Source organism: Myotis lucifugus, unplaced genomic scaffold (genome assembly GCF_000147115.1).
Source record: "Myotis lucifugus unplaced genomic scaffold, Myoluc2.0 scaffold_259, whole genome shotgun sequence".
Lineage (NCBI taxonomy): Eukaryota > Metazoa > Chordata > Mammalia > Chiroptera > Vespertilionidae > Myotis > Myotis lucifugus.
In genome coordinates, this window is record NW_005871307.1 from 665,968 (window position 1) to 690,801 (window position 24,834).

The 24,834-nt window shown below is 39.6% G+C and overlaps 1 protein-coding gene across 1 annotated transcript in view; it reads right to left on the reverse strand.

The window, feature by feature from the left end:
- Window positions 1-24,834, reverse strand: part of F13A1 (coagulation factor XIII A chain) — a 188,196-nt gene that overhangs the window by 63,556 nt on the left and 99,806 nt on the right. The window contains exons 7-8 of the mRNA XM_023762749.1: window positions 5,977-6,151; window positions 2,971-3,109 (exon numbers count right to left, since the gene is read on the reverse strand). Coding sequence (XP_023618517.1) covers window positions 2,971-3,109; window positions 5,977-6,151 — 314 coding nt within the window. The remainder of the gene's footprint in view (window positions 1-2,970; window positions 3,110-5,976; window positions 6,152-24,834) is intronic.

The following is a 24,834-nucleotide window of genomic DNA, read 5'->3' on the forward strand; positions in this document are numbered from 1 at the left end:
TGTGGAAGAGCTGGTATTTTGTGGAAGAGCCACACTCAGGGGGCCAAAGAGCCGCATGTGGCTCGCGAGCCGCAGTTTGCCGACCACTGCCCTAGGCCATGTGTTGCGCTGGCCTCTCAGGGGTCAGCGGATGTCCAGCAAATCCTCCCGCATGAACCTCTGCCCCCAGTGACCTCCCTGCAGCGCAGGCGCCCCTGTTTCTCATCTCATTAGCAGGCGCTGGGTGAGCAGTGCTGGCCCAGCACTGTGGTAAGTACTTTGCCTGCGTTACCTCATTTGTCACAGCTACCCCATTCGGAAATGTCACTATAAGATTACCCGCATTCTACGGGTAAGGAAACTAAAGCTCAGAGAGGTACAACCCTTTTCTCAAGGCCACACAAGTAACTCCCCAAGACAGAGCGTGACTGTGGTGGCCATATGCTGGCCAATACATCAGGGCGGCCCCACGAGCCCCTCAATCAACGAAGGGCTTAGAAAAACTTCTGTTCTGGAACATCTGTAGCTTCTAGGCTCCACTAGTGTTTTTGCACAGGGGAGGCACAAATTTCTGTTTTTGTTTTAAAAAATACCCCAAAGTAATAGAAATAGCACAGTCATCTTAGCACACTGGCACCCCTCTTATTCTGACTGCTTCACTGTGCTTGAGTTGATGGCGACATATTGCCTCTAAGAAATTTCAGCTGTGTGGTAATAATGAAGGCAATGATAACAACTGACATTTATTAGGCACCTATTATGCTTGGCTCTGTGCTGAGTCAAGTAGAAAATTTTGTCTCCAAAGGAGAAAAGAAAGGCACAGAGAGGTTATGCCTTGCTCAAGATCACACAGCTAGTCAGTGGCAAAGCCTGGCCTCGGACGCAGACCTGACTGAGCCCTTTCTTCCCTGTGCCGCATGGTCTGGCATGCCATGAGTTTTAATATCAGCCATCCAGTTAGCCAGATGGTCAGTCATTATATATTAGAAGCCTGCTATGCCAGCCCCTAATGCGGGGAGGGGAAAGGAGCCGAGGGCAGTAGCCTGGCTGTGGAGGATGAGTGAGGGTCCCAGACCAGGGAACATAGTCCCAGGGTGATGGGAAATTTGGGGAAGGTGAAGAAGGAGCTAAGGGTGACAGGAGCAGGGAAAGGAATTTGGAGAGGGAGCTGAAAGATGAAAGGGTTACCAAGACCAAGCTCTATCAGCTTCACAATTTTGTATCAGTTTTGTTTATGGCTTCCTAGGGATTTATGATGGAAGGCATTTGGATCAAGGAATAGGGAGGAATAATTTCAAACTGCAGTTGACTACAAAGGCATTGTGTGTGTGTGTGTGTGTGTGTGTGTGTGTGTGTGTATGCAGTGCGGAAGGCCAAATAATTCTCATTTTGCCATTTTCGACTGTCACAACAGGCTTTGGGGAGGCTATTTTGGTCTGTTTTTGTCATTTCATATACATGCAGGGCTGCTATACTGTGATTCCATGGGCTTAAATGGTGCTTTGAATTACTGTTCAGTTTGCAGAGGTGAGGTTTTGTCTTGCCTGAACTCTCCAGCTTACCATTGCTCAGCTCATTCCCTGCAAATGAACTGCTGGTTTTTATTCATAGCAGCACTTTGCTACTAGTTCAGCGATTTCCTTCTTTCAACATTCTCAAAAGAGCGTTTACTGGTTCTGGCGAGTTAATACTACTCCTACAACTGTGATCCATTCCTGTAACATGGGGGAGTTAAGGCACTTCTAACTTTTAATTTCTCTTAAAATGAGCTTATAACTTCCTACCATCCCCGTTTGGCTGCTTTTACAACTGACAGTGTTTTAGCTTTATTTCTTTGAAAGAACACCCAGAGGAGACACATTTTTGGCTTGGAAATCCTACCTAGTTCAATGCCTGGCAATTTCCTCCCATACAGACCTTCATAAATGTCCTTTAAATTTGAATTCTTTTAAAAATAAGTATGTTCTTATTGATTTTTTTAGAGAGAGAGGGAGGGAGGGAGAGAAGGAAACGTGGACATGAGAGAGAAACATTGATCGGCCACCTCTCACACTCACCCTGATCAGGGATCAGCCCGTAACCTGGGCATGTGCCCTGAGAGGGAACTGAACTGGCGACCTTTTGGTGCACCAGCCAATGCTCAACCAACTGAGCCACACTGGCCAGGGCGATTTCCCCCCTCTTTTTAGAATATTTTTAAGACTCAGTGGGTGCCATGGAAAAAGGAAATTCCTTTGGAATGTTAAACTCCCTGTAGCCAGCTGTGATGCAGTTGTTCAGGGCAGTGAAAGAACTGTGTGTTTGGTATTTGGTAACAATGTCAACCTGACTCTTATTTCTATCTCTGAATGAATGATGATTTCACAAACCAAGGAGAACAACATTTTTTTACACTCAAAGATCAATCCTATATTGCAAAGGCAAAAAACGATTGTGGTCAAAGTTCAGCTGGGTTTATTTGCAGTGTACCAGATGTGTGGCCTTGGGTAAATGACTTTAACCTCTCTGGGCCTCGGTTTCCTCTTCTGTAAATGGAGATATTAATAAGCACTGACTTGATAAGAATTAGATAAGATCATGAACACAGAAACTGGTGCGTAGTCATTGCTTAGTAAATGTTAGTTATATGACCCTGAGTGTATTGACAGATAATGCTGGGCTCCCATATCTCTGCCATTCACCACAATGTTCATAAACTAAAATAGAGAAGAGCTAGTGTAGGTTCTAGCCGCTAAAGCAATGACCTTTATCAGTGGTTTCTGTCATAATGAGTTGGCCCATCTTTATTACTAAGAACCCAAACTGCCTGTTCAGTAATATTTCTCATTCATTAGGTGAAAACACTCTCTGACAATCAGACATTTCTGCCTATGGTATCAAACAGTCCTTAAAATAGAGTAGAAAGAAACAGTAGACCAAGTCTGTCTTGTGGGAAATGTGTAATGTCACTTTACTTTGATATCAGCAAGTGCCCTTGTAAATCAAACTCACCACACTGAATCCTTGGTGAGTTTGGAGTTCACATTCCCATCTTCTTGCAGGAAGATGTCCATTTGCAAATTGGCATCATTATCATGAGCTGAGAAATAATTGGTAACAACTCTTGCTGGTATCCCAAGGCATCGCAAAACTGCAGGAAAGAAGGACCACAACGAACCATGTCACCAAAAATTAATAAATACATAGGGAGCAATCCCTTCTCATAGGGACTTCCTTCTTTGACAATGTCAAAGGTCAGAAATAGCAAGAGTAAAACCAATGAATCGCCCAAGTAGTAATTAGTTTATTGTGCATATACCAAAAAGACAGTTCACTAACCAGGAACACTCAAAACAAAACATGGAAGGAGGTACAAGGATATATTATCATAAACCAGCTTATATAGCGAGGAAACGGTGCCTGTTTATTCTTCACAGTGATTGGTTATATTAGGATATTCTTAAAAGATAGGGAATTAGTCAGTGGTTACCTTATTTTATTTATTTATTTATTTATTTATTTATTTATTTATTTATTTATTTATGGTTACCTTATATTGACCTTAGGAAGCAGGTTAAGGTTTGCCCATGATTTTCATATGCATAAGCAAGAAATGATCAAGGTCATGTTAGCCTTGCAAAATAAGCTCAAGTGAGCTTTGTATGAGCAAACTGTTTCTGCTCAGGAAATCTTCTAGGCTAGACTCTAGTTTTCATTTTAATGCCAACTTGAAAAGCCCCATTTGTACATGTCATCCTCAGATATTCCATGCTGGAGAAGGGCCTATTCTCAGGACCAAAGTTGCAGAGAGAAACCTTGCTGCAGGGTCATTCAGAATTGCAGTTGGGCCAGATGAAGTCAGCTGGAACAGAAGCCCAGTAACAGCATTCCAATGATTGTTGCAAACCATACGATTGTCAAAGTGGTATTATTTTAGTCCAGCTAAGGGGACTATGTTTCTGAAAATAAAATTTAAAAATAGCTAATAGGAAGCTAGGAATGTACGAAGCAGGTCCTCAGTGGGGTTTGCTTTCTCAGATGGAATTTGCTCTGTGACACTTGGTGGAGGGTGACACCACGGATTCATTTTAATTGTTAGGTAACAAATTGCCAGGATGCATCTCTTGCCATATGTACCTATTGATTAAACTTAATCCAAATGCCCTCCCTGCCTCCCAGGACACCACACATCAGGGTTCATTAAAAATAATTCTGCTGACAATTTTAAGATTAATGACTTGGCTAGCCTTTTATTTTCTCAGAATATTTTAGCATTTTTAACCAAAGACTATCCACCTCCTTCAATAGAACAACCTTGGAAGTTCACAATGGAGTCTGGAAAGGTGAAGCTTGACACTGGGGCACTAGGACTTCCTTCCCTCTGACTTCCCTCTTTGGGTTTATTCTTATTGTCCTTCTCCATATCATGCTCTGCCTCTTCTAACTTTCCATCAAAGCCTGGAGTAGGTCTGGTGACCCTTTTATATAAAAGGCATAAATGGATGGAAGGTGCTCACTATTTCATCTGGTTCTAAGCCTGAAGGAATTACACTGGGATAATGAAATTGTATGCAGCAGGACATGGGAAGGCAGAGGGCCCTTTCGGTTTTCCTGGAAGCATTTCATAAGAGTGGCTGCCTCCATTGGGTGCTGTAGTCTTAGCTTGCAAACCATGAGGGAGGGGAACTACTATCTTGAAGTTCATGCTTCTCTCTAGAACTTCAGAGACCAGCCCTTTCAGGAGACAGATACATTGACCTTGATTGCTCTCAGGAAATATACATATTTTCCTTTAGTCCTTGGGTATACTCAAATGGCTAAGAAAATAATCTTATTCATTTGATGCCAGGGGGAAGAAAAAAACACACCACAATACAAAACTCATGATTTCTTCTCACTTGGATCACTGGCTAGTTATTTTTTAAAAAATATTTTAAAATTGATTTTAGAGAGAGAAGAAGGAAGAGGGATAAAGAGATATAAGCATTGATCAACTGCTTTCTGCATGCCCCCTACTGGAGATTGAGACCACAACCCAGGCATGTACCCTGACCAGGAATTGAAACTGGGACCTCTTGGTCCATGGGGTGATGCTCAAGCCACTAAGCAATACAGGCCAGGCTAGTTCTTAGACCATAACAACCTTGAGTTGAAACTGACAGACTTCATAATAATTTATTTTTAAAAACGGTCTTATCCCTGCTTCTAGCCTCTGACCCCCACCTTGATTTTTCTGAATAATAATAATAAAAAAATGCTAGCTTAGTAAAACATTCTTTATTAATGAATAAGCAGAAAGGACACTCAAATTTGTGCTTGCTGTTTTCTCCAAGACTGTAGAAATGGCATGTGGCTGAAGAGAATAATTCTGTTCCCATATGCTTTCTGCTATGGACTGGATGTTGGGTGAATTAAAAGCCAGAAAGGAAGCTAGGGAGTGATGATTGTTTATTAACTTCTGATACCTAATTGCTCAGGGGCATCGAGACTCATGTGTAAAAAGGGAGATTAAAAAAATGGAGATGAGACCACCTGCCACAATCCCTTTCATAGCTACACTAAAATTAAATAGATACATTTACAAAACCTCTCAGTGATAAACAATAAGCAACTAAGCATATTTATAAAACTTCTCAATAACAAGTAAGCATTTGCTATTATTTTTTTTATTTTAAATTTGGCTAAATGTTGGGGGCTTACTGAAAAGAAAATGCCATATTCTTACCTCCACATCCTTACTTGGCCCCTGGGACCTTCCATTTCTCTGGATGTAGAATGATGGATTATGTAGGAAATAGCCCATCATTCTTTCTATAAAGACTCTGAAGTCAAAGAGAAACTATGAGCATATATGGCCCAGAATAATTTAATTACACATTGACTACATCTCAGAACAGTCATCTATAAATTCTATAGAGCCAACAGGGATTGCTAGGTCTCTTTGCCAGGTTATAGATAAAATGCCATGAAGTGAAATTTCCTTTACATTAAAAACATATTAATCAGTTGGATACTTACATGTGTTAAAGACACCAGCAAAAACCCAGCACTGACCATACCGAACTGGATTCTGAGAACTCTGATATTCCAACAGAATGTCAATGCTTCCAGTCCAGGCTGATGGGGGCACGCCATAGGCATAGACATTGTCCCAGGATCCAACCAGCACACCTTCATCATCTTTGGAATTAACCTAAATGAGACCACAGGTGGTGAGAAGAAAGAAATGTCATTTAGAAAAGTTTCCTCCAGACTCTGACATTAGGCAAGATAAGACTTCCAGTGTCTTCCATATATCCTACGTGATGAAAACAGTTCACTTTTGTTTACTCCACTGTTGTATTGTCAGGGAAAGTGATGTAATAACTAAGTGTGCAAGGGGAAACCAAATAACTAGACTGCCTCTTAAACAGCATATAATTTTAGTAAGGTGGTGTTGAATAGCAGATAGGAAGACTTGCCATGTCTTCTCCATGTGCTTAGGAGAAGATGCACATAGGGTATTTGGTCTGGCTGAAAGAGTGCTGGAGAATGATGTGAGAAAGAGAGGAAGAAGCTTGCATAAGAAAACAGTTCAAGTAGGTATCAAGTAGGGATTTTGTAGAAGGATAATTTAAAACTGACAAATGCAAAAGGTGTATAGGTAGAGTGAGGGGCCAAAGTCTCATGGTTTAAGGGATTTTGACTTTGATGATGAGTGGCAGACTCTAATGAATTGAAAAATTAAACAGATGCTGACATGGGAACCATTTGAAGTTAATAAGAGACTTCCGGTCAAGATGGCAGCATAAGTAAACATGGTACTCACTTTCTCCCACAACCTCATCAAAATTATAGCTGAACTACAGAACAACTATCATTTAGAATCACCTGAAATTGAGCTGGTTGGAAGTCCTACAACAAGGGAATTAAAGAAGCAGCCATATCTAGACTGGTAGGAGGGGCAGAGATGCAGAATGGTCTCATCCCACACAAAGGTTGATAAAACTTAGGAGGAATATCTCAGTTGATGGAGGTCCCCCCTGAGAAGTGGGAGGTCCCAGCCCCACACCAGAAAATGCAGAATCTCAGGCACCTCCATGGACCTGCTCACTCAGAGTCTGAATTTTAGCAAAATCTTCAGGTTATTTGTGTCTATATTAGTTTTGGAAGCATAGGTTTAGACTAGACTGAGAAGACATTAGTAAGCAAAGTGAAACATGCAATTGAAACAGATGTGTTTGGATTGTGAAAACCCCGTAAGATTTATGAAAATATGGTGAGTTTTTATGTGTTCACTACCTTGCCCACGAATGGCTCAGCATTAGCCCTTGCCCAGACCCCTCGTAGGCTTGCTGAGTTTAGCTATATAGGAGTCTATCTATCCCAGTAGGCCATGAGTTAATTGAGAACAGAGATAAACATCTGTCTTTCTGACTTCTAGCAAGCATTGGCAAAGAACAGGTGCTCAAGTAGTTGAATAATCACTTATATACTCAACAAAAATATAAGAGTTGTACAACTGGATAAGAATAAGACCGTCTCCCTGGGGAGAGATAGATAAGAAACCAATCAAGTGCAGGTAAAGGTTACTGGTATTAAGACAGAAAGGTTGAGTGGGGGCCCGAAAGAGGGTGTAATCTGTTTTATCAGGCTGGAAGATGGTGATGGTGGTGTTGGTGGGATGAATAGGGGAAATGACATGAAAGCTAGGTTTTGAGTGGCTGGTGGCTACAAAAGACCACCTGTATAATGGAAACAGTTCCAATAAATGCTTGGTGTCATGAGACAATGTGGCAGTGTCAGGGACCTGCTAGGAGCTCTGCCTGGGTATCATGTAAGAAGGCAATGTTGGATGAAATAGAAAATACTAGAAGAAAATAATTAAGATGTGCAAATACCTCCTACTCTCAATGACAAACCCTCCACTAAAATATGAAATTTACCACTGAGCGGCATTTCCCAAAGAGGGTCCTTCTGGGAGTGTTCTGTAGAAGATCCCCATTCAATTTGACTTAGACATACTGTTTTCCCCCCTTGACTCTGTCCAACCAGCTTAAAGTGAAGGTTACTACCCAGATAATTTGTTTAATGTAGAAAAAACGTAATTCTTTGAAGATTTCTGAAAGACCTTATTAACAAACTCATGCCTTTGATGTAAACTTTGACTTCATTCTGTAACACCATGAAATGACTGAGTCGCAACAGGGGTTAATCAGCCATTTTGGCTCTACTCATGATCACTACTTCTCACTGCAGTTGATTATCTAAAATTCTGCATCTATTATAATGGAGCCTGAAGAGTGCTTTCCAGGGCAATGATGAGGTTTGGTCTTTGTGGACAGATAGATTGAGCTCTAACTCACATGACCATTTCCTTATTCTTATCATTGAGAAATAGAATTGGTCTTATGAATCTCAGAGGTAAAAGTTTCTAAACTATGGTTCGATGACTGATTTTCAAACAGAAATCCATTAATTAGAAGCTATTTATAGCTTATGGTTGAACTCAATAAGCTAAGAGGAAGAGTAAGGAAAAAAAGTCATCTTCTCTACAGACCTTTTAATTGTTAATGCTGAGCTTTTCCCCTGTTGTTAGATAAATCACAACTATCATTTATTAGCATTTGGCCAGATTAGCTACTGTTTTCTAATTAGAACATTGATTTCTGGGGAGCCCAGACACTGAAACAGGTAAGTCTTTAGTTACATATGGGAAGGGTTAAAGTAATAACTTCCTCCCTACACAACAAGATATGTTTGGGACACTTCAAAGGCATCATTTTTTATGCCACATTGGGCTCTTTTAACACCCTATTATGAGCTCAGAGATAGACCAGTAACAGAATGAAATGTCTCAGTTTTGCATCACAGATGGTCAAGGAGACAACATGAGCCCAGGACTTTGGACAGGGAGCATTATTAAACTTAATTAAGGTTTGCATGAAATTGTCTTCCCATAATAGCTACAATATGGAAACATGAAATACCAGCCCTCCCCCAAAAGTCATTGTTAGCAACTCAGGTGCATAACATAATTCAATAAACTTTAAAATCTGGTTCCCAGAAAAGATGAGGATTGTGGAGTGAGGAGAAAGATAACATGGCTCAGCTCCTAACCCTAACCCTAACCCGAACCCGAACCTAAATCCTAACCTTAATCCTATCCATCAGCTCTTCAGAAGCCTAACTGTCAACTCTACACAATCCTGAGATTTCTCATTTGTAATTGAAAATCTTGAAAGAAACAAACTGAATGAAAATGTAGTTCTTTTTCTTATTTTGACAAGAACAGTGGACACAAATGCTGTGGACAAATTGGTAAAAAAAAAAAGTCTAAATCTCTGAAGAGTTAGAGATTCTGGGACAGTGAGAAATGATACAAAGCCTGAGAGTTATTCACCCATGGGAGTGAGATATGCCTCCAACCAGGTGGAGTGGATTCAGGAATGAGAAATTTGACAGAATCTTAAAAACCAGACCCCAAGTATTCTAAAAAAGATTGTCATTTCTTCAACTAAACTCCCTTCCCTGCTCCAATCTTTCCCAGTAGAGAGAATAAAATACATTGGCCTGAAACTGATATGCAGAGGAAAAATCAAACTAATCTTAGATATGGAATAGTAAAGATATTATCTACATTATATTCGAGCAAATAGACCAGTTGAAGAAGAGTTATACTAGTATGAACATGAATAAAAAGAAAAGAAGCAGTGAGGAAAGAAGGGAGGGGTAGGAGAGGGAGAATATTAAAATAATACTTGTATGAATACAAAATTAAGTAACACAAATAATTTTCTCACAATCTCTTAGGAGATCACAGAAAGGAAAAAAAATGAGGGACAAATTACATCATCATGGAACTAAACAATGATAAACTATAAGAAACAGAATAGATACTACTAAAAATATAATTAATGAAAGAAAAAAAGCTTGACATAAAGAACATACCAATGAAAAAGATGAAGAGATGAAGTTCTTTAGAGAAAAGCTTATAGTTATGAAAGACAAGGACAATTAGTGTCCTTAAAACAGAGAACCCAACAAATGAAACAGAAGATATATTCATGACATAAGGAAATTATACCAAATTGAGAAAAAGTTGAATTTATACATTAAAAGAGAATCTGTGCTTCAGGGTAACTTGATGCAGAATGCTCATTGCCTAGAAACTTGAACTAATTAAGCTTTTTGAACTTAAGGATAAAGAAATAATACAGACAGAAAATGCAAATTAGCAACTAGGGAGGAAATTAGGCTGCCTTCAGACTTGTCCATAGCACCATTCAATGGCAAAACACAGTCAATCAAAGCACAGTCAATCAATAGTCCTGAGAGAAAGAAAGGTTGACCCAAGAATATTATGCAGAGCTAAGATGTTCTGCATCTATATTTGTTCTGCAAATATAAAGACAATCAGTGCAGATTTCAAACATGAAGCATCTCAGGAAATATAGCATCCATCAAAACCAAACTACTTGAAAAGTGACATCAAGAAAATTACGGGCTGAATCAAACAAAGAACCCAGAAGCAGAGTGTGTGTGTGTGTGTGTGTGTGTGTGTGTGTGTGTGTGTGTGTGTGTGTGTGTGTGTTTGGGGGTGGGGAGGGGGAATCCAGTGGTGAGAAAATTCATTTCAGTATAAAAACCTTTGGGAATTAAAGTAGTAATAGAATGAATATGAACTATAAAACTTGATAATGTAAAAACAGTAATGATCCTAAGAAAAATTAGACATGAGGAAGGAAAGAAAGAATAGGATTGCTAATGTTTTAACGTGTTGATCTCTCTTAGTTAATTGACATAATCTAACATTAAAGTATAATTTAAAAATATAATTACTTTATTCTTTTAATGGTTTCATACATTTTTAATAAGCTTAGAGGGATCTGTTAGAAAATAGTATTTCTGGTAGTGAAGAAACGTTTATTTAAAGCTAACCATTTCCTCTATGGTAATTCAGTTTTCCTCTTCTGTGAAAAGTAAAATTAAATAAAATTAAATAAAACTTAAAATTTAATAGAATTTGAATACAATTAAGTGTAGTATTTTAAATTAAATAGCACAATCCTGTTTGACATAAATACAAACTGACCAATGGAACACAACAGAAAACACGGAAAGAGATTCCAGAAATATAGTTAACTAATTTTTGACAAAGTTGTAAAGGTAATTTCAGGGACAAAGAATAATCTTTTCAACAAATGCTGCTGGAACAATTGGATATTAATATGCAAATATGAACTTTGATTTATACCTTGCACCATAGACAAAAAATTATCTCAAAATGAATCATAGACCTAAATTTAAAACCTAAAACTATAAAGCTTCTAGAAGGAAACACTGGAAAAAATTTTGTACCCTTCTGTTAGTCCAGGATTTCTTAGATATAATACCAAAAGTATAACCCATAAAGAATATATTTACAAATTTGACTTCATCAAATTAAGAACTTGTGCTCTTTGAAAGACATTGTTAGCAGAATGAAAAGATAAGTTTAGAGTGGGCAAAAATATTTGTAAATCACATATATGATAAAGGGTTTGTAACCAGAATATTGAAACTCAATGATAAGAAAATGAAAAAAGTATAAAAGATGGGCAAACAGTTTGAACAGATAATACATCAAAGAAGATACATGGATAACAAGCACAACAAAAGATGCTCAACATTATCGGTCATAAGGAAATGCAAATTAAAACTCCCATGGGATAACACAACACACATATTAGAAAGTCTAAAATTAAAAAGACTGATCATCACAGTCTGTTGGGGAAGATGTGAACACTTGGGACGCTTATACACTGCTGATAGGAATGTAAAATGGTGCACTTGGGCAGTTTCTTAAAAATTAAACATACACTGACCATATGACTTAGCCACCATATTCCTAGGTATTTATCTAAAAGGAATAAAAGATATGTTTGTACAAAGATTTCTACATGAATATTCCTAGCTTTATTCTAAAAACTGGAAACAACTCAAATGTCCACCAACAAAGGAATGGATAAACAAATTGTGGTTCATCTATACAATGCAACACTACCCTGAAAAAATGGAATGAACTATTGATGCACACAATGATAGCATGGATGAATCTCAAAAGGGGATAAAGAAGCATAAGGAAGCCAGACAAAGAAGAGCACATACTGCATTATTTCATTCATGTAAAATTCTAGAAAATTAAATCTATGTTTAATGACAGAAAGCAGAGTGCTGATACCTGGGGATGGCAGACAAAGCAGGGAGTCATCAAAAGGAGAAATCACAAAGGAGACTTCTAAGCAGTGATGGACATGTTCATTATTTTCATTTTGGTGATGGTTTCATGAGTGCAAAATAATCAAATTGTGCATTTTAATTTGTACATTTTATTGTATATCAAAACTCTATAATAATAAAAATGTAACATGCTAATTAGACCAGATGTCCTTCCAGATGACATTCTGGATGAAGCCGGGGCTGTGAGGGAAGCCCGGATCCTGGTGGCAGAGGGAAGCCCAGGTCCCAGGTGCCAGAGGGAAGCTGGTGATGGCAGCCAGAGGAAGGTCTAATCTTGCACAAATTTCAGGCCTCTAGTATCTCAATAAAACCATAAAACCATAAAAATAGTATAATACTTTTAAATTAAACTAGCATTCTAGTATAATCCTATTTATGATTTTAAATTATATTTATCTCTTAAGATATCTATTTATTTAGTCCTGGCCAGTTTGGCTCAATGATAGAGCATTGGCCCACTAGTGAACTGAAGGGTCACAAGTTTAATTCCAAGTCAAGGGTACATATCTTAGTTGTGGGTTTGATCCCTGGCCCAGGTCAGGGTGCATGTGGGAGGCAACCAATAGATTTGTCTCTCTCATATCGATGTTTCTCTCTCTTTCTCTCCCCTCTTCCTCCCTCCCTTCCACTTTGTCTAAGAATCAATGGAAAAAACATTTTAAGTGAGGATAAAATTAAATCTATATATCTAGTTGGTATAATGTACATCAAGTGATAATAATGATTATTTCTTGGTGCTAAAACTTGGAATGATTTTTTTGAGAGAAAAAAAATTTTTAACTTTCATTTAAAAATGTTTCTGGAGTGTTCCAATTCTTTTTAGAGAGAGCATTGCCTTCTTTCATAAAAAAAAAGACTAGAAACAGATATGCCAAGATACCATTTATGTTCAATTCTTATAGTGCGAATATATAATTATTTTCTTATTTATACTTTTTAAAATGTTTAGAATTTCCCCAAATACTTATCATGGAGGACAGAATAGATAAAATTTTGTTTGTGCTCAGAGAGGGGTTGGCTGACTCTCTGAAGTCAAGGCTTAGGTCCATGAGGAGCGATTAAACTGGGGTTGTTCAAATATGAGGAAGGACAGAGGCAATGCTCTTTGAGGGCTGACAAGGGAGGCCAACCATTCAGGAGGTGGGCCAGCAGGGACTGGGGAACAGTGGGGAAACCAGCCAGAAATGCCATGCTTTGGGGGGAGGCCCCTTAAATACGATGGCTGGCCTGTACTTGGTTCTGAAGTAGAGCCGCCTGCCTTTAGGACCTGGCATTGGAGTCACATTGAGTAACTCTCACCCTAAGGTCAGAATAAGCCCTGGATCCCTATACAATTCAAAGGACAGGGCAGGCCTTAAAGCATGACCGATACTGGACTTCTCCATTTCAGATAAGGGGGATTGAGCGGATTTTAACTTGATGCTGGAAAAAAAAGTGATATTTCTTGATTCTCTAATTTTCTGTAGCACATACCTTTACATTTTGCATAATTACTATTTTTTCTGCTTCTTTTTAAAGGTAAATGTATTTTTCTTATCCTGTGTGCACATTTTATATGATTATAACAAAGTGACTTTCTCTGTTAAAACCGGTATTCTGTTAAATTTCACTGTTAAACGTTATGTTCTCATAAAGGTTAGGATTTCTGTAACTCTTGTAGAATACAGTTGTATATCTAATCTTATCTATAATAGTTTCTCAAAGACTGTTGGTTATAAATTTTGGGTAACATGATTTAGCTTCGAATGCAGAGAGTTAAATTTGGAAAAGAGAAAGGTTATTTCTTGAATAAGATCCTTTCCAAATACGTGAACCACAAGCCCCCAGCTATCTGGTGGTGGTCAATCTTTTTGTTGTTGTTAATCCTCAGCCGAGGATATTTTCCCATTGAGTTTTAGAGAGAGTGTAAAGGAGAGGGAGAGACAGAGAGAAACATTCACATGAGAGAGACACATTGAATGGTAGCCTCCTGCATGCATCCCGACCAGGGCTCGGGAACCTGCAACCAAAGTATGTGCCCTTGACTGGAATCAAAGCTGGAACCCTTTAGTTGGCCAGTAGATGCTCTATCCACTGAGAAAACTGGCTAGGGCTCAATCTTAATTGTAGGTACAAGTCGTAAAGATGTCAAATTGGGCTATGACCCTCTAGGGTTCTACAAAGAACCTCAATAGTCACTGTCTTGGGTTTGGGGAAGGAGATTACCAAGTGGTGGGAATGGTGGGGTCTTCAGTGACTGGAATCAAAGCTGGAACCCTTTAGTTGGCCAGTTGATGCTCTATCCACTGAGAAAACTGGCTAGGGCTCAATCTGTATTTGCATGTGGCCCGCGGGCTGTAGTTTGAGGACCCCTGCTCTAGGGTTCTACAAAGAACCTCAATAGTCACTGTCTTGGGTTTGGGGAAGGAGATTACCAAGTGGTGGGAATGGTGGGGTCTTCAGGTATCATCTCTCTTCAATAGCAACAACTCTGCTTTTCTCTTCTATATATTTAGGTTCAATTGATATTTGTTTAAAAAATAGTTCCAAAAAGTAAAATTGGAAAGCCCATTGGTCTGGAAATTTGGAGATGTTTCTTATGTTTTCTCTGCCATTTTCCAAATTATGTGCTGAGGATAGGAAGGGAAATGAGCTGAAGATGAAGTACTCTAGACAGGTTATTCCATGGGCGGGCCTCCCAGCAAACACACATAAGAGAAAAATAAGGGTGGCAAGAATTCCTTTTTTGTCCCTTGCCTGGATCCTCATAACAAAGAAAAAGAATGCCATCTATAATCTTCTTCGCTTTTCATTGTGGTGGGCTTAGCAACAAGCTGTTTTCTACCCCAGTGCTATTGGAAGGGGTATTCTGTCTTTCTGGAATGCACTTCCATACTCAAACCCTTTCTTTACCTACTGATTTTTAAAACTCGGATAATTTCATTCTGGAAATCTTTTTTTAAAAATACATTTTATTGATTTTTTACAGAGAGGAAGGGAGAGGGATAGAGAGTTAGAAACATCGATGAGAGAGAAACATCGATCAGCTGCCTCCTGCACAGCCCCTACTGGGGATATGCCCACAACCAAGGTACATGCCCTTGACCGGAATCGAACTTGGGACCCTTCAGTCTGCAGGACGACGCTCAATCCACTGAGCCAAACCGGTCAGGGCTCATTCTGGAAATCTTTACTGATCTTTTTCATTTGGATGTCTTTTCTCTGTGCTGATGTAGTATTATTTGCTTAATACTGCCCTCCTATTTAGTATATTGCCTTGTGTCATTGATTGATTGCCTTTGTTCCCATTATCAGATGTACATTCCCACAAGGAAGGAAGGTACCATGCTGTTTTGACTTTGAATTCCCATTGCTAGCACAGAGTGGGCACTAAATAAGTTTCACTAAATGAATAGATATGGTATCAGTGGAAGGTGGGTGTAAGCCATCTTTTCTTTACTAGATCAAGACAAATGGGTTAATCAGAATGCCAATAGACATTCTGTTGAAATTGACTAGTTGTTTCTAAAATTTATACAGAAATTCAAAGGTTCTAGAACAACCAAAACAATGTTGAAAAGAAAAACAAAGTTTATGGAATAAGTGCTTTGAAGATTTACTATAACACTACAGTAATTGAGACACTATGCTATATAAGGATAGATAAATAGACCATTGGACAGAATGGGGCCAGAAATAGATCCACCCTTTTATACTCATTTGATTTTCAACAAAGTCACCAAAGCAATTTAATGGGGTGGGGGAGGTGGGGGTAATTGACAGTCTTTTCAAAAACTGAAAGTCTTTTAAAAAAATAGTTTCCAACAGTTTTTTCAACAAATGGTACTAGAACAAATGGGTAAACTGAAGTAGGGGGACTAGACCCCTACCTCATTCCACGTAGGATGATAATTCAAGATGGATCACAGACCTAAACATAAAAGCCAAAATTATAAAATATATACAGGAAAATATCTTCATGATCTTGTGGAAATAACATATTTCCTAGGGCTAATTATTAAATTTTTTTAAAAATTGAATTTCATAAAATGTACAATCTTGTTCCTTAAAATACAATATTTAAAAAATTTAATGGCAAGCCATATTCTGGAATAAAATATCTTAAATACATATCTGACATAAGATATATTGTATTAAGAATATAGAAAAAGCAACTACAACTCATTAATAAAAACATAAATAATCCAATAACAAAATGGGCAAAAACTTGAAATGATGCCACACCAAAAAAAGATGTATAATTGGTCAATAAATGCATGAAAAGGTGCTTAGTATCATTAGTCATCACGAAAATTAAAATCCCAATGAGATACCACTGTACACCTATTAGAAAGATTAAAATTAAGAAAGCTGAAAACACCAAGAATAGATGAAGCTGTGGAAAAACTGAAATTCTCATGTATTGCTGCCAGAAATGTAAAATGGCCCAATTACTTTGGATCACTGGTAGATTCTTATAAAGATAAACATATACAATGATCCAATTACTTTGGAACATTGGCAGATTCTTATAAAGATACACATATACATACCCTATGATTTAGACATGCCACCTTTAGCTACTTACTCCAGAGATATGAAAACACATTTACATAAAAAGACTTGTACAATAATGTTCATAATAGCTTTATTTATAATAACCCTAAATTGAAAAAATCTCAAATGTCTATCAGCAGATGAATGGATAGACAGTTTGTGATATAGAAAATACAATGAAATACTGCTCACCAATAAAATAAAAATTAAAGACATGTGCAACAACTGATTGAGTAAAAGAAGCCAGACCCAAATAATATATGTGCCCACTTACTGGGAGTTTAAGATGGCAAATCTAATCTATTGCAAGAAATTTTCTGGATTGATTAGGAAGGAAGCACAGGGAAATTTCTGGACTGATGTTTATATTTTAGTTGGGTGGTGATTAATCAAAACTAGCTCAATTTTGCATTAATACCCATACTTTTCACTATATGTAAATTTTACTTCAGTTAAAAAACATGGATTAACCCTAACCTATATTGTGAAGCAGCTGACCGCCATTGTGCAAATGTTCTTTGGTATACACACTTGACACAGACTCTGGCAGGGGTGGGTCATTAGATTCATTTTTCATGGAAACCATTACAACTAGAGATTATTATCCTTGTTTCCCTTAGTAACTAAGGATCCTTATTTGGCCAAAACATAGTTTACTAATTGACCATCAAGAAAGAAATAACCAAATGTGGACTGAGAGAGAGAGAGAGAGAGATCGAGATTTTAAGCTTTTCTAATGTCTGCTTTTAAAAAATTTCTATACCACTGCTGCATGGTGCAGGGCAGATGTAGAACAGGTACCCAAAATTTTTTGAAAAGGGGAAAAAGCAGAGAGAGAAGAGGAAAGAAGGATTTCAAGGGAGGAGAGAGGGGAAGGAAAGAGGGTGAGATGGGGATCCCAGATGCATAAAGCCGTGAGGGCATATTCTAATGAGCTGTGCTGGCTTTGCTGCATTTCTATCCATCTGTCCTGGGGATGTCTGCTCGGGATACCAGAACAGCTGGACTGCACAGCCTAGAGAGAGTGCTCAAAACATCCCCATGTTTAAGAAATAGCCCATGCAATTTCAAAATAGATGCAGCATTGAAACCTCATTCCAGGAAGCAATTCAAGGAAAGCAGACATTTAGATTGACTATGATGATCACATTCGAGAGATGGTTTGTAATAAATGTCTGTTTTTTTCCTCCAAAAATATGGGGAGAACAGGCATAAGAAATGTATGCTTAATAACTGAGAAACCAAGCTGTTTGCCCACAAATGAAAACTTCATTACATTGCAGGCTTTTACCATAAGAAAGAAAAATGATGTCTGAACAATTCATTGTTCCCTCCTCCTGCCCCCCCACTCTGAAAGATAAGGATTGAATCAGACAGAGCTTGTAGAAAACATTATATTTGTATCCAAGGAGCTCATCCGAAGTGAAGAGAGGACAGACAAAGAGAAAATCCAGGGAAATAGAACATTGAGAATGGAATGGCTTGGCAGGCGACATGAAATCCGTTTTCAGTTCCGTCAATGACCTTGTGTAAGTCATTTAATGTCCTGAGACCTCAGTCTTTTTATCTGCACTTCGATTATTTATGGAATAAATATAACTTCTCAAAAGTGACTATGGAAAATTTTCTGTTAGGAAAATTCTATTTTCACACTGGCTTACAATATGTTTATTAAATTTTAAGAATTCTTTAAAAAAACAACCCCACAGAAATAAAAATTTGTAGTGAGCAAGGTGACCTAGAGATTGTCTTGACTGTATCTCCCATTCGTCATTGGATTTCCATGCTTAGGGATATCTTGAAGCTTCAACTTTAAGGGTTAAAAAAAATCTTCTTAGAATTGGCATTTTAGTATTTTACTCTGCTGGACCACAATAACATTTTTCATTAGTTTTCACTGATAGATTCTCCATGTTGCCACCACTGGAAGCCCCTGCCGATTGAGCTGTGCCACCATTGGAAAGGTTATGAAGAGCACCAGAGGCCTCTATCTTTTTTGACTATCCCAAAGTGAGGAACAGCATTCCTGATATTCCTGAGCATAAGTCATGGAGAGAGAAAATAACAATCTATAATAATAGAAGTGTAATATGCAAATCGACCGAATGGCCGAACAGAGTAATGACCATCCAGACGACCATGCTATGACACCCACTGGCCCCAGGCCAGCCAAGGTGGGTGCGATTGGTTGGGGTGTGATTGGTCAGGGGCCCAGCCATCGCCCCATGATTGTGCTGCAAAGGGAGGCCCAAGCCACTGGCCGGCAGGGCGATCAATAGGGGGGGGGTCCACAATCTCACCGAAGAGGGAAGCCCAGGCCAATGACCAGCAGGCTGTGGTGGGTGGGCGGGGCCTCCCTCTTTGGGGTGATTGATCACGGAGCCCCTGCTGGGTGGGCAGGGCCTCCCTTTGTGGGGTGATCGATCGTGGGGCTCCTGGACTGTGAGAGGGCACAGGCCGGGCTGAGGGATCCCCATTCCCGAGTGCATGAATTTCATGCACTGGGCCTCTAGTTTAAAATAAGAAAGCCAGGCCCTGGCTGATTTGGCTCAGTTGGTTGAACATCATCTCCTGCACCCAGAGGGTTGCTTTTGGATTCCCAGTGGTCAGGGCACATGCTCAGGTTGCTGGCTCCATCTCCAGTAGGGGGTGTTTAAGAGGCAGCCAATTGATGTTTCTCTCTCTCATCGATGTTTCTCTTTCTGTCTGTCTCCCTTCCACTCTCTCTAAAATCAACATAAACATATTTAAAAATAAAATAAAATAAAATAAAATAAGAAAGCCGGTAAGGTTAGAAACCCAGACTCTAAATGGAGACTAAAATCCACCTTGAAGCCCACATCCGACAATGGTCACCAGCCAGGCATTCGCAAAGTTAGAATGCAGGTGTGTGAGTCATTGCCATTCTTCCAAAATACCAAGTGGAAGCTGTGTCTTCACCTTCACAAAGGCGGCACTGGAGCCCGTGCAGTGTCTGCCCTGATGATCTGGGTTGGCCACCACCGCCCTCCATAGGAAGTTCTGATGGCAATTACATGAATCTTTGATACAAAAATCTGGAAACAAATTATTATTACATAATCATGCTCTTGTGATAGATTTCACTTTTCCAAAATTAAGGTTCATATGGGGAAGTGTGAAAAAGCTCCTCAGGGTGACATGGTTGCTGACAATGGCCACTGAGCACCTGGGTGTTGATTTTTCAGGATAGTTCACTCCAAGGAAGGGGGCTTTAGCTGCTTATGAACCAAAGGAACCATTAGATAGAGCTTTTAAATTTTTTATTTCATTTTTTAAAATAAAATGGTCAGGGAGCTGTGCCGTGGTTGGTCGGTATGATCAGGAATAGACCTCATGCATTTATTTCTGACTGTGAAGTTCATTTGGGAGACTGAAAGGTAGAATTTCTAGCTCAATGAATTTTCAAACACAATATTAATAGTCATTATAGTGTGTTGCATGAAGAGGTTTGCTGAATGTGAAGCTTCCTATAAGATGCCCAGGTAAACAACCGGATAAAAATAAAAACATGGTTTTGTAATAAGTGTCTTGTGGAGCTGCTTGGCAAAATTTCAAAGGAGTGAAGGCATTACTGATTTTTTTCATGCATGGAAAGAAAAAAATAACTTTCTAAATACGGAGACAATGAGAAGGGGAATAAAGATGGACAAAGTGAAAAATAACTTTATTTTCAGTTTGTCTATGAGATCGCATATGCTTAGACAGCAAGCCCTGAAGTCCATTTTATCTCAAAGGTCTACGGTCATTCATCTTGTCCTGGGCCCTAGGAAACTTCAGGATCTGCCTCCAGTGTGGTCAGTTTGATTTACTAGCTGGAGCTCCAGATGATTTTTTATAACCCTACAGAGTACACTGAACATCGATTGGTTTAAAAAAGTTCGATCTGAGTTAGTTTCCAAAAGGCACAGTCAGAACAGGTATTAATGGGGATTAATGATGGCGTTGTGGTTCGATATTAGCAAAAGACCCAGGGTTAAAAATAAACGTGTGCACCTCAAGGGAAATAGCAAAGTTCAAGCTGGCAACAGCATCAGGACTGGAATTTTAAAATATGTAACTATATTGACCTTTTTCCCTCTCTTTTCCTTCTTTCAAAAATTTCCCAATAATGTCACCTTTTAAAAATTATTTTAATTAAATCAAACAAGTCCCTGGAGGAGCAAATTACCCCGGCCTACATTTTCTTTCAGTGCTTTTGGTGACTGGATCTTTGGGTATAATTTACACCATGGAAAAGGGTTCCCACGAGTAATAGCGTGGTTTATGCTCGCTGTGGGCCCTCGCCAACTACTCTTCTACCCCGTGAGCTAATATCCTACTTGGGAGGCCAGTAATTATTTCTGGGAAAACTCTGAGCAAAGCTTGAGAGATTTGCGTTTTCATATGTTTATTTCATCGGAGATTTTGCCATTCTGTGTTGAAAATGTCTACTTACCTGCCTGTCTTCTCTATTGGGCTGTAAACTCTGTGAAGGAAGAAACTATGCTTTGTTCTCAATTATACTCTGTATCTAGACTGGTAGAGTCTCAATAAATACTTGTTAAATGAGTCAGTTAATAATGTTTTTCTACCATCAACATCATTACAGCAATCACCATCACTACCACTACCACCACCATCATCACCATCACCACCACTACCACCATCACTGCCATCACCACCACTACCACCATCACTGCCATCACCAAACCATCATCACCACCATCACACCATCATCACCATCACCACCACTACCACCATCACTGCCATCACCAAACCATCATCACCACCATCACTGCCATCACCACCATCACTGCCATCACCACTACAGCCACCAGCATCACCACCATCGCCACCACCACTATCATCACCAGCACCAGCACCAGCACAACCACCAATACCACCACCAAAGTCCTAGCACCTCTGGCTATTAAGAATTCTCTGATTTACACCTTTCTTCACATATTCCCCTATTTCAAAATTCACCTGTCTCTGAACCCCATTCCTTTGGGTCCTTTCCCACCCTAGGAAACAGCTACTTAATTTGATATAGTAATCATGTTATTAGTACTGATGTGTTGGTAATGGCCCTCTGAGGTAATATGATCTGAGAGCAAGGACCATACCTAGTTCTAGCTCAGCCACTTCTTTGCTGTGTGACCTTGAGTGACGTCATTTCCCAGGGCATCTGCTCTTTACCAGAAGACCCCTGGAGCATCATCCAGATCTCAAGTACATGTTCTCTGCATTTCAACACAGCTCTTCTATTGACAAAGTCTCAACCCAAAGGAGCAAACCTGCACTCAGGTGAGAAGTTCGGGGTTTCACAGTGAACAAGCAAGCAGTATCTGCTTAACAAGCAGATAAACTTATGATAAGCAACAGCACCCATTTGCAGCAACAGTGAGCCTCCCTGGAGAACATCTCTACCCACATTTGCTGCCAGATCCAGTCAGTCAAGGGGTAGAAACAGAGATAGGCAACCATGCAGCGGAAATGCCAGCTACTGTCACTGTGTTCCCTTTCCCCAGGACCATGCTGTCCTTGTCACAACATGGCAGAGAACAGCTGTTTTGGTGTCTGACTGGGGCTCAGAGTCCATGGTGGCTTCTTCACAGCAACCCAGGGCCAACGATGGAATGCTTTATTAATGCCCTGTGAGCGAAATATGTTTCAGATGGCACAAAGCATCTTTCTAAAATTTTCCTGGCACATTTCCTGGCAATTGTCCTGGTGGGTACAGCTACATCAGATATGAGGTGCAAAGAAAACAGCAGCCAAGCAATGTAGCTTAAAGGAGAAAGTATAACTCTGGGCAAGTTTCTTCCTTTTATAATTCTCTCTTTTTAAAAATTTTCTCTTTCATCAATCTGCAATGTAGCTGTGGTAAAATGTACCACTCAATATTTAGAAAAGCCTAAATAAAAGGTAGCTTATGTAAGGTTATAACACCTCCGGCCCAAACCCCAGACAATGAAATTACAAAATTTTTAGATTTTCTCCTGGGAGAATCCAATAGCCCAGGGCTATCCAAATTATCATAAGTTTTTCCTATTTTCACATCAAAGTGAAGTAATGCAACTTAAAAGAAGAACCAAATAAGATACTGAATTTATAGAGGAAACACTAGAAGAAAGAAGAACATCATTTTGAAGAATAAAAGGATATTTTGCTGCCACTGGGAATAACAAATGTGGTTTGAGTACAGGAGCAAAATGTCCTTTTAAAGATGAAAGTGAGGCCTGGAGAGGTTGAGTGGTTTGCCCTGGGTCACACAGAGGCTGGCGGAGTCAGAAGCGAGAGGTCTCCTCTGACATGGGCAGCTCAGATCGATGCTGCCTCCTCTTTCTTTTCTGTGGCGGAATGAAAACCAACAGGTTTGAGTGAGGTAAAAAGACAGATACCCTATGCAGTCAAGAAGAGAGGGTTTTGTCCATTGCAGAGGCAGGGAAACTGAGCCACAGAGGGCTTTACTGCTGTGGCCCTCACGGGGGTGATTTTGATCCCAAGGGGATGTTTGGCAATGTCTGAAGACAGTTTTGATTGTGACTGCAGGAGGTGCGGGGATGCTACTGACATTTCTTTAACAGAAGCCAGGGATGCTGCCAGACATCCTCCAGTGCACAGGACACCCCCACAGCAAAGAACTACCCGAGGCCATAGACACTGGACAATAATGATATTTATCTGGGGGCTGAGCGCGTAAAATCCAGATTTATATTATTATTATTATTAATTATTATTATTATTAGAAAGTTTGCACAACATGGGTTACTATCAGTGCTCCTTTAGCACCATGCACCCACCTACTCTCTTCAAATTCCTTGCCAACATTCAGTGCTAGACTTTGCCGTGACCCAGGCTTCTGCTCCTGCCTTTTGTCCCCACTTCACCTTTCCAGGTGCCCAGCTGGTGCCAGGCTGCTCATCTCCACTCCTTCCTGACAACAATTGAGCCCAGAAAATTTCTGCCTCCTGTCATTTTCATCAAGGCATGAAGTGAAGTCAGAGTGTTACCCTCCCCAGAACATTTCTGTGTTACGATGCATCTCTGTTCCAGCACTTGTATGCTGTGAAAGGCACTCCCAGCCTCGCTGGCCAGGCGGGGGATGTTTGAGAAGAACTCCCCAAACACCCTGCAGCAGCCTCTGCTCTCCCAGTGGACCGGGCCAGCCCTGAGAAGCCACACAGCCCATCTGCCTTGGTCTGGCTAGACTGGCGACTTGAGAATATTTTCCTTCTGAGCTTTCTAAATACATCTCATATTTTGAAGCAAATCTCTAATTGAGAATTTGAGAGTTTTTTGTTGTTTTCTTTTCTTTCAGTCATTGCTTAACTTCACTCAGAAATTTCATGGTAGAGTTCCAGGATTTGTTAATAGGAGAGGAACTGCCTGAATGATTAGAAAAGTTTATTTTTTTCATTATTTATAAAAATATGTTTTTATTGATTTGAGAGAGAGAGTATGAGAAAGAGGGAGGGAGGGAAGGAGAGAGAGAGAGAGAGAGAGAGAGAGAGAGAGAGAGAGAGAGAGAGAAAGAGAGAGAGAGAGAGAAGCATAGATTTGAGAGAGAAACATCGATCGGCTGCCTCTGGTATGCACCCTGACCCCAGGATTGAACCCACAACCCGGACACGTGCCCTGACACAGAGCTGAACCAGTGACTTTTCGAGACAATGCTCAGCCAACTGAGCCACACTGGCCAGGGCAACAGTTGACTTTATTTTAAAGTGTCGCCTTTACAAGTGATTTTTGGAGGTTCAATATTTATTTTCTAAAATCATTATAACAGAATGGATATTGGAAACATTCACAGAGCTCTTTTAAGGATGAAAAGCGATAGTAGTTGAGAAAAGATTTTGAAAATGATCAAACGTGTATTTTGTGTATGTAAGCAGTGGTGTTGGTGAAAATAGAGATATTGGCCCCAACACCTAACACCTCCCCCTCCAAAAAACAAGCAAAGCAAAGCAAACCATCCCCCAAATAGATGCTGCCTAGTGCTAAATCTTGTAATTAGGTTACAGATTTTCAAAATTAGAACTCCATAGCTTTTTATGATTCATAAAATGCAAGGCC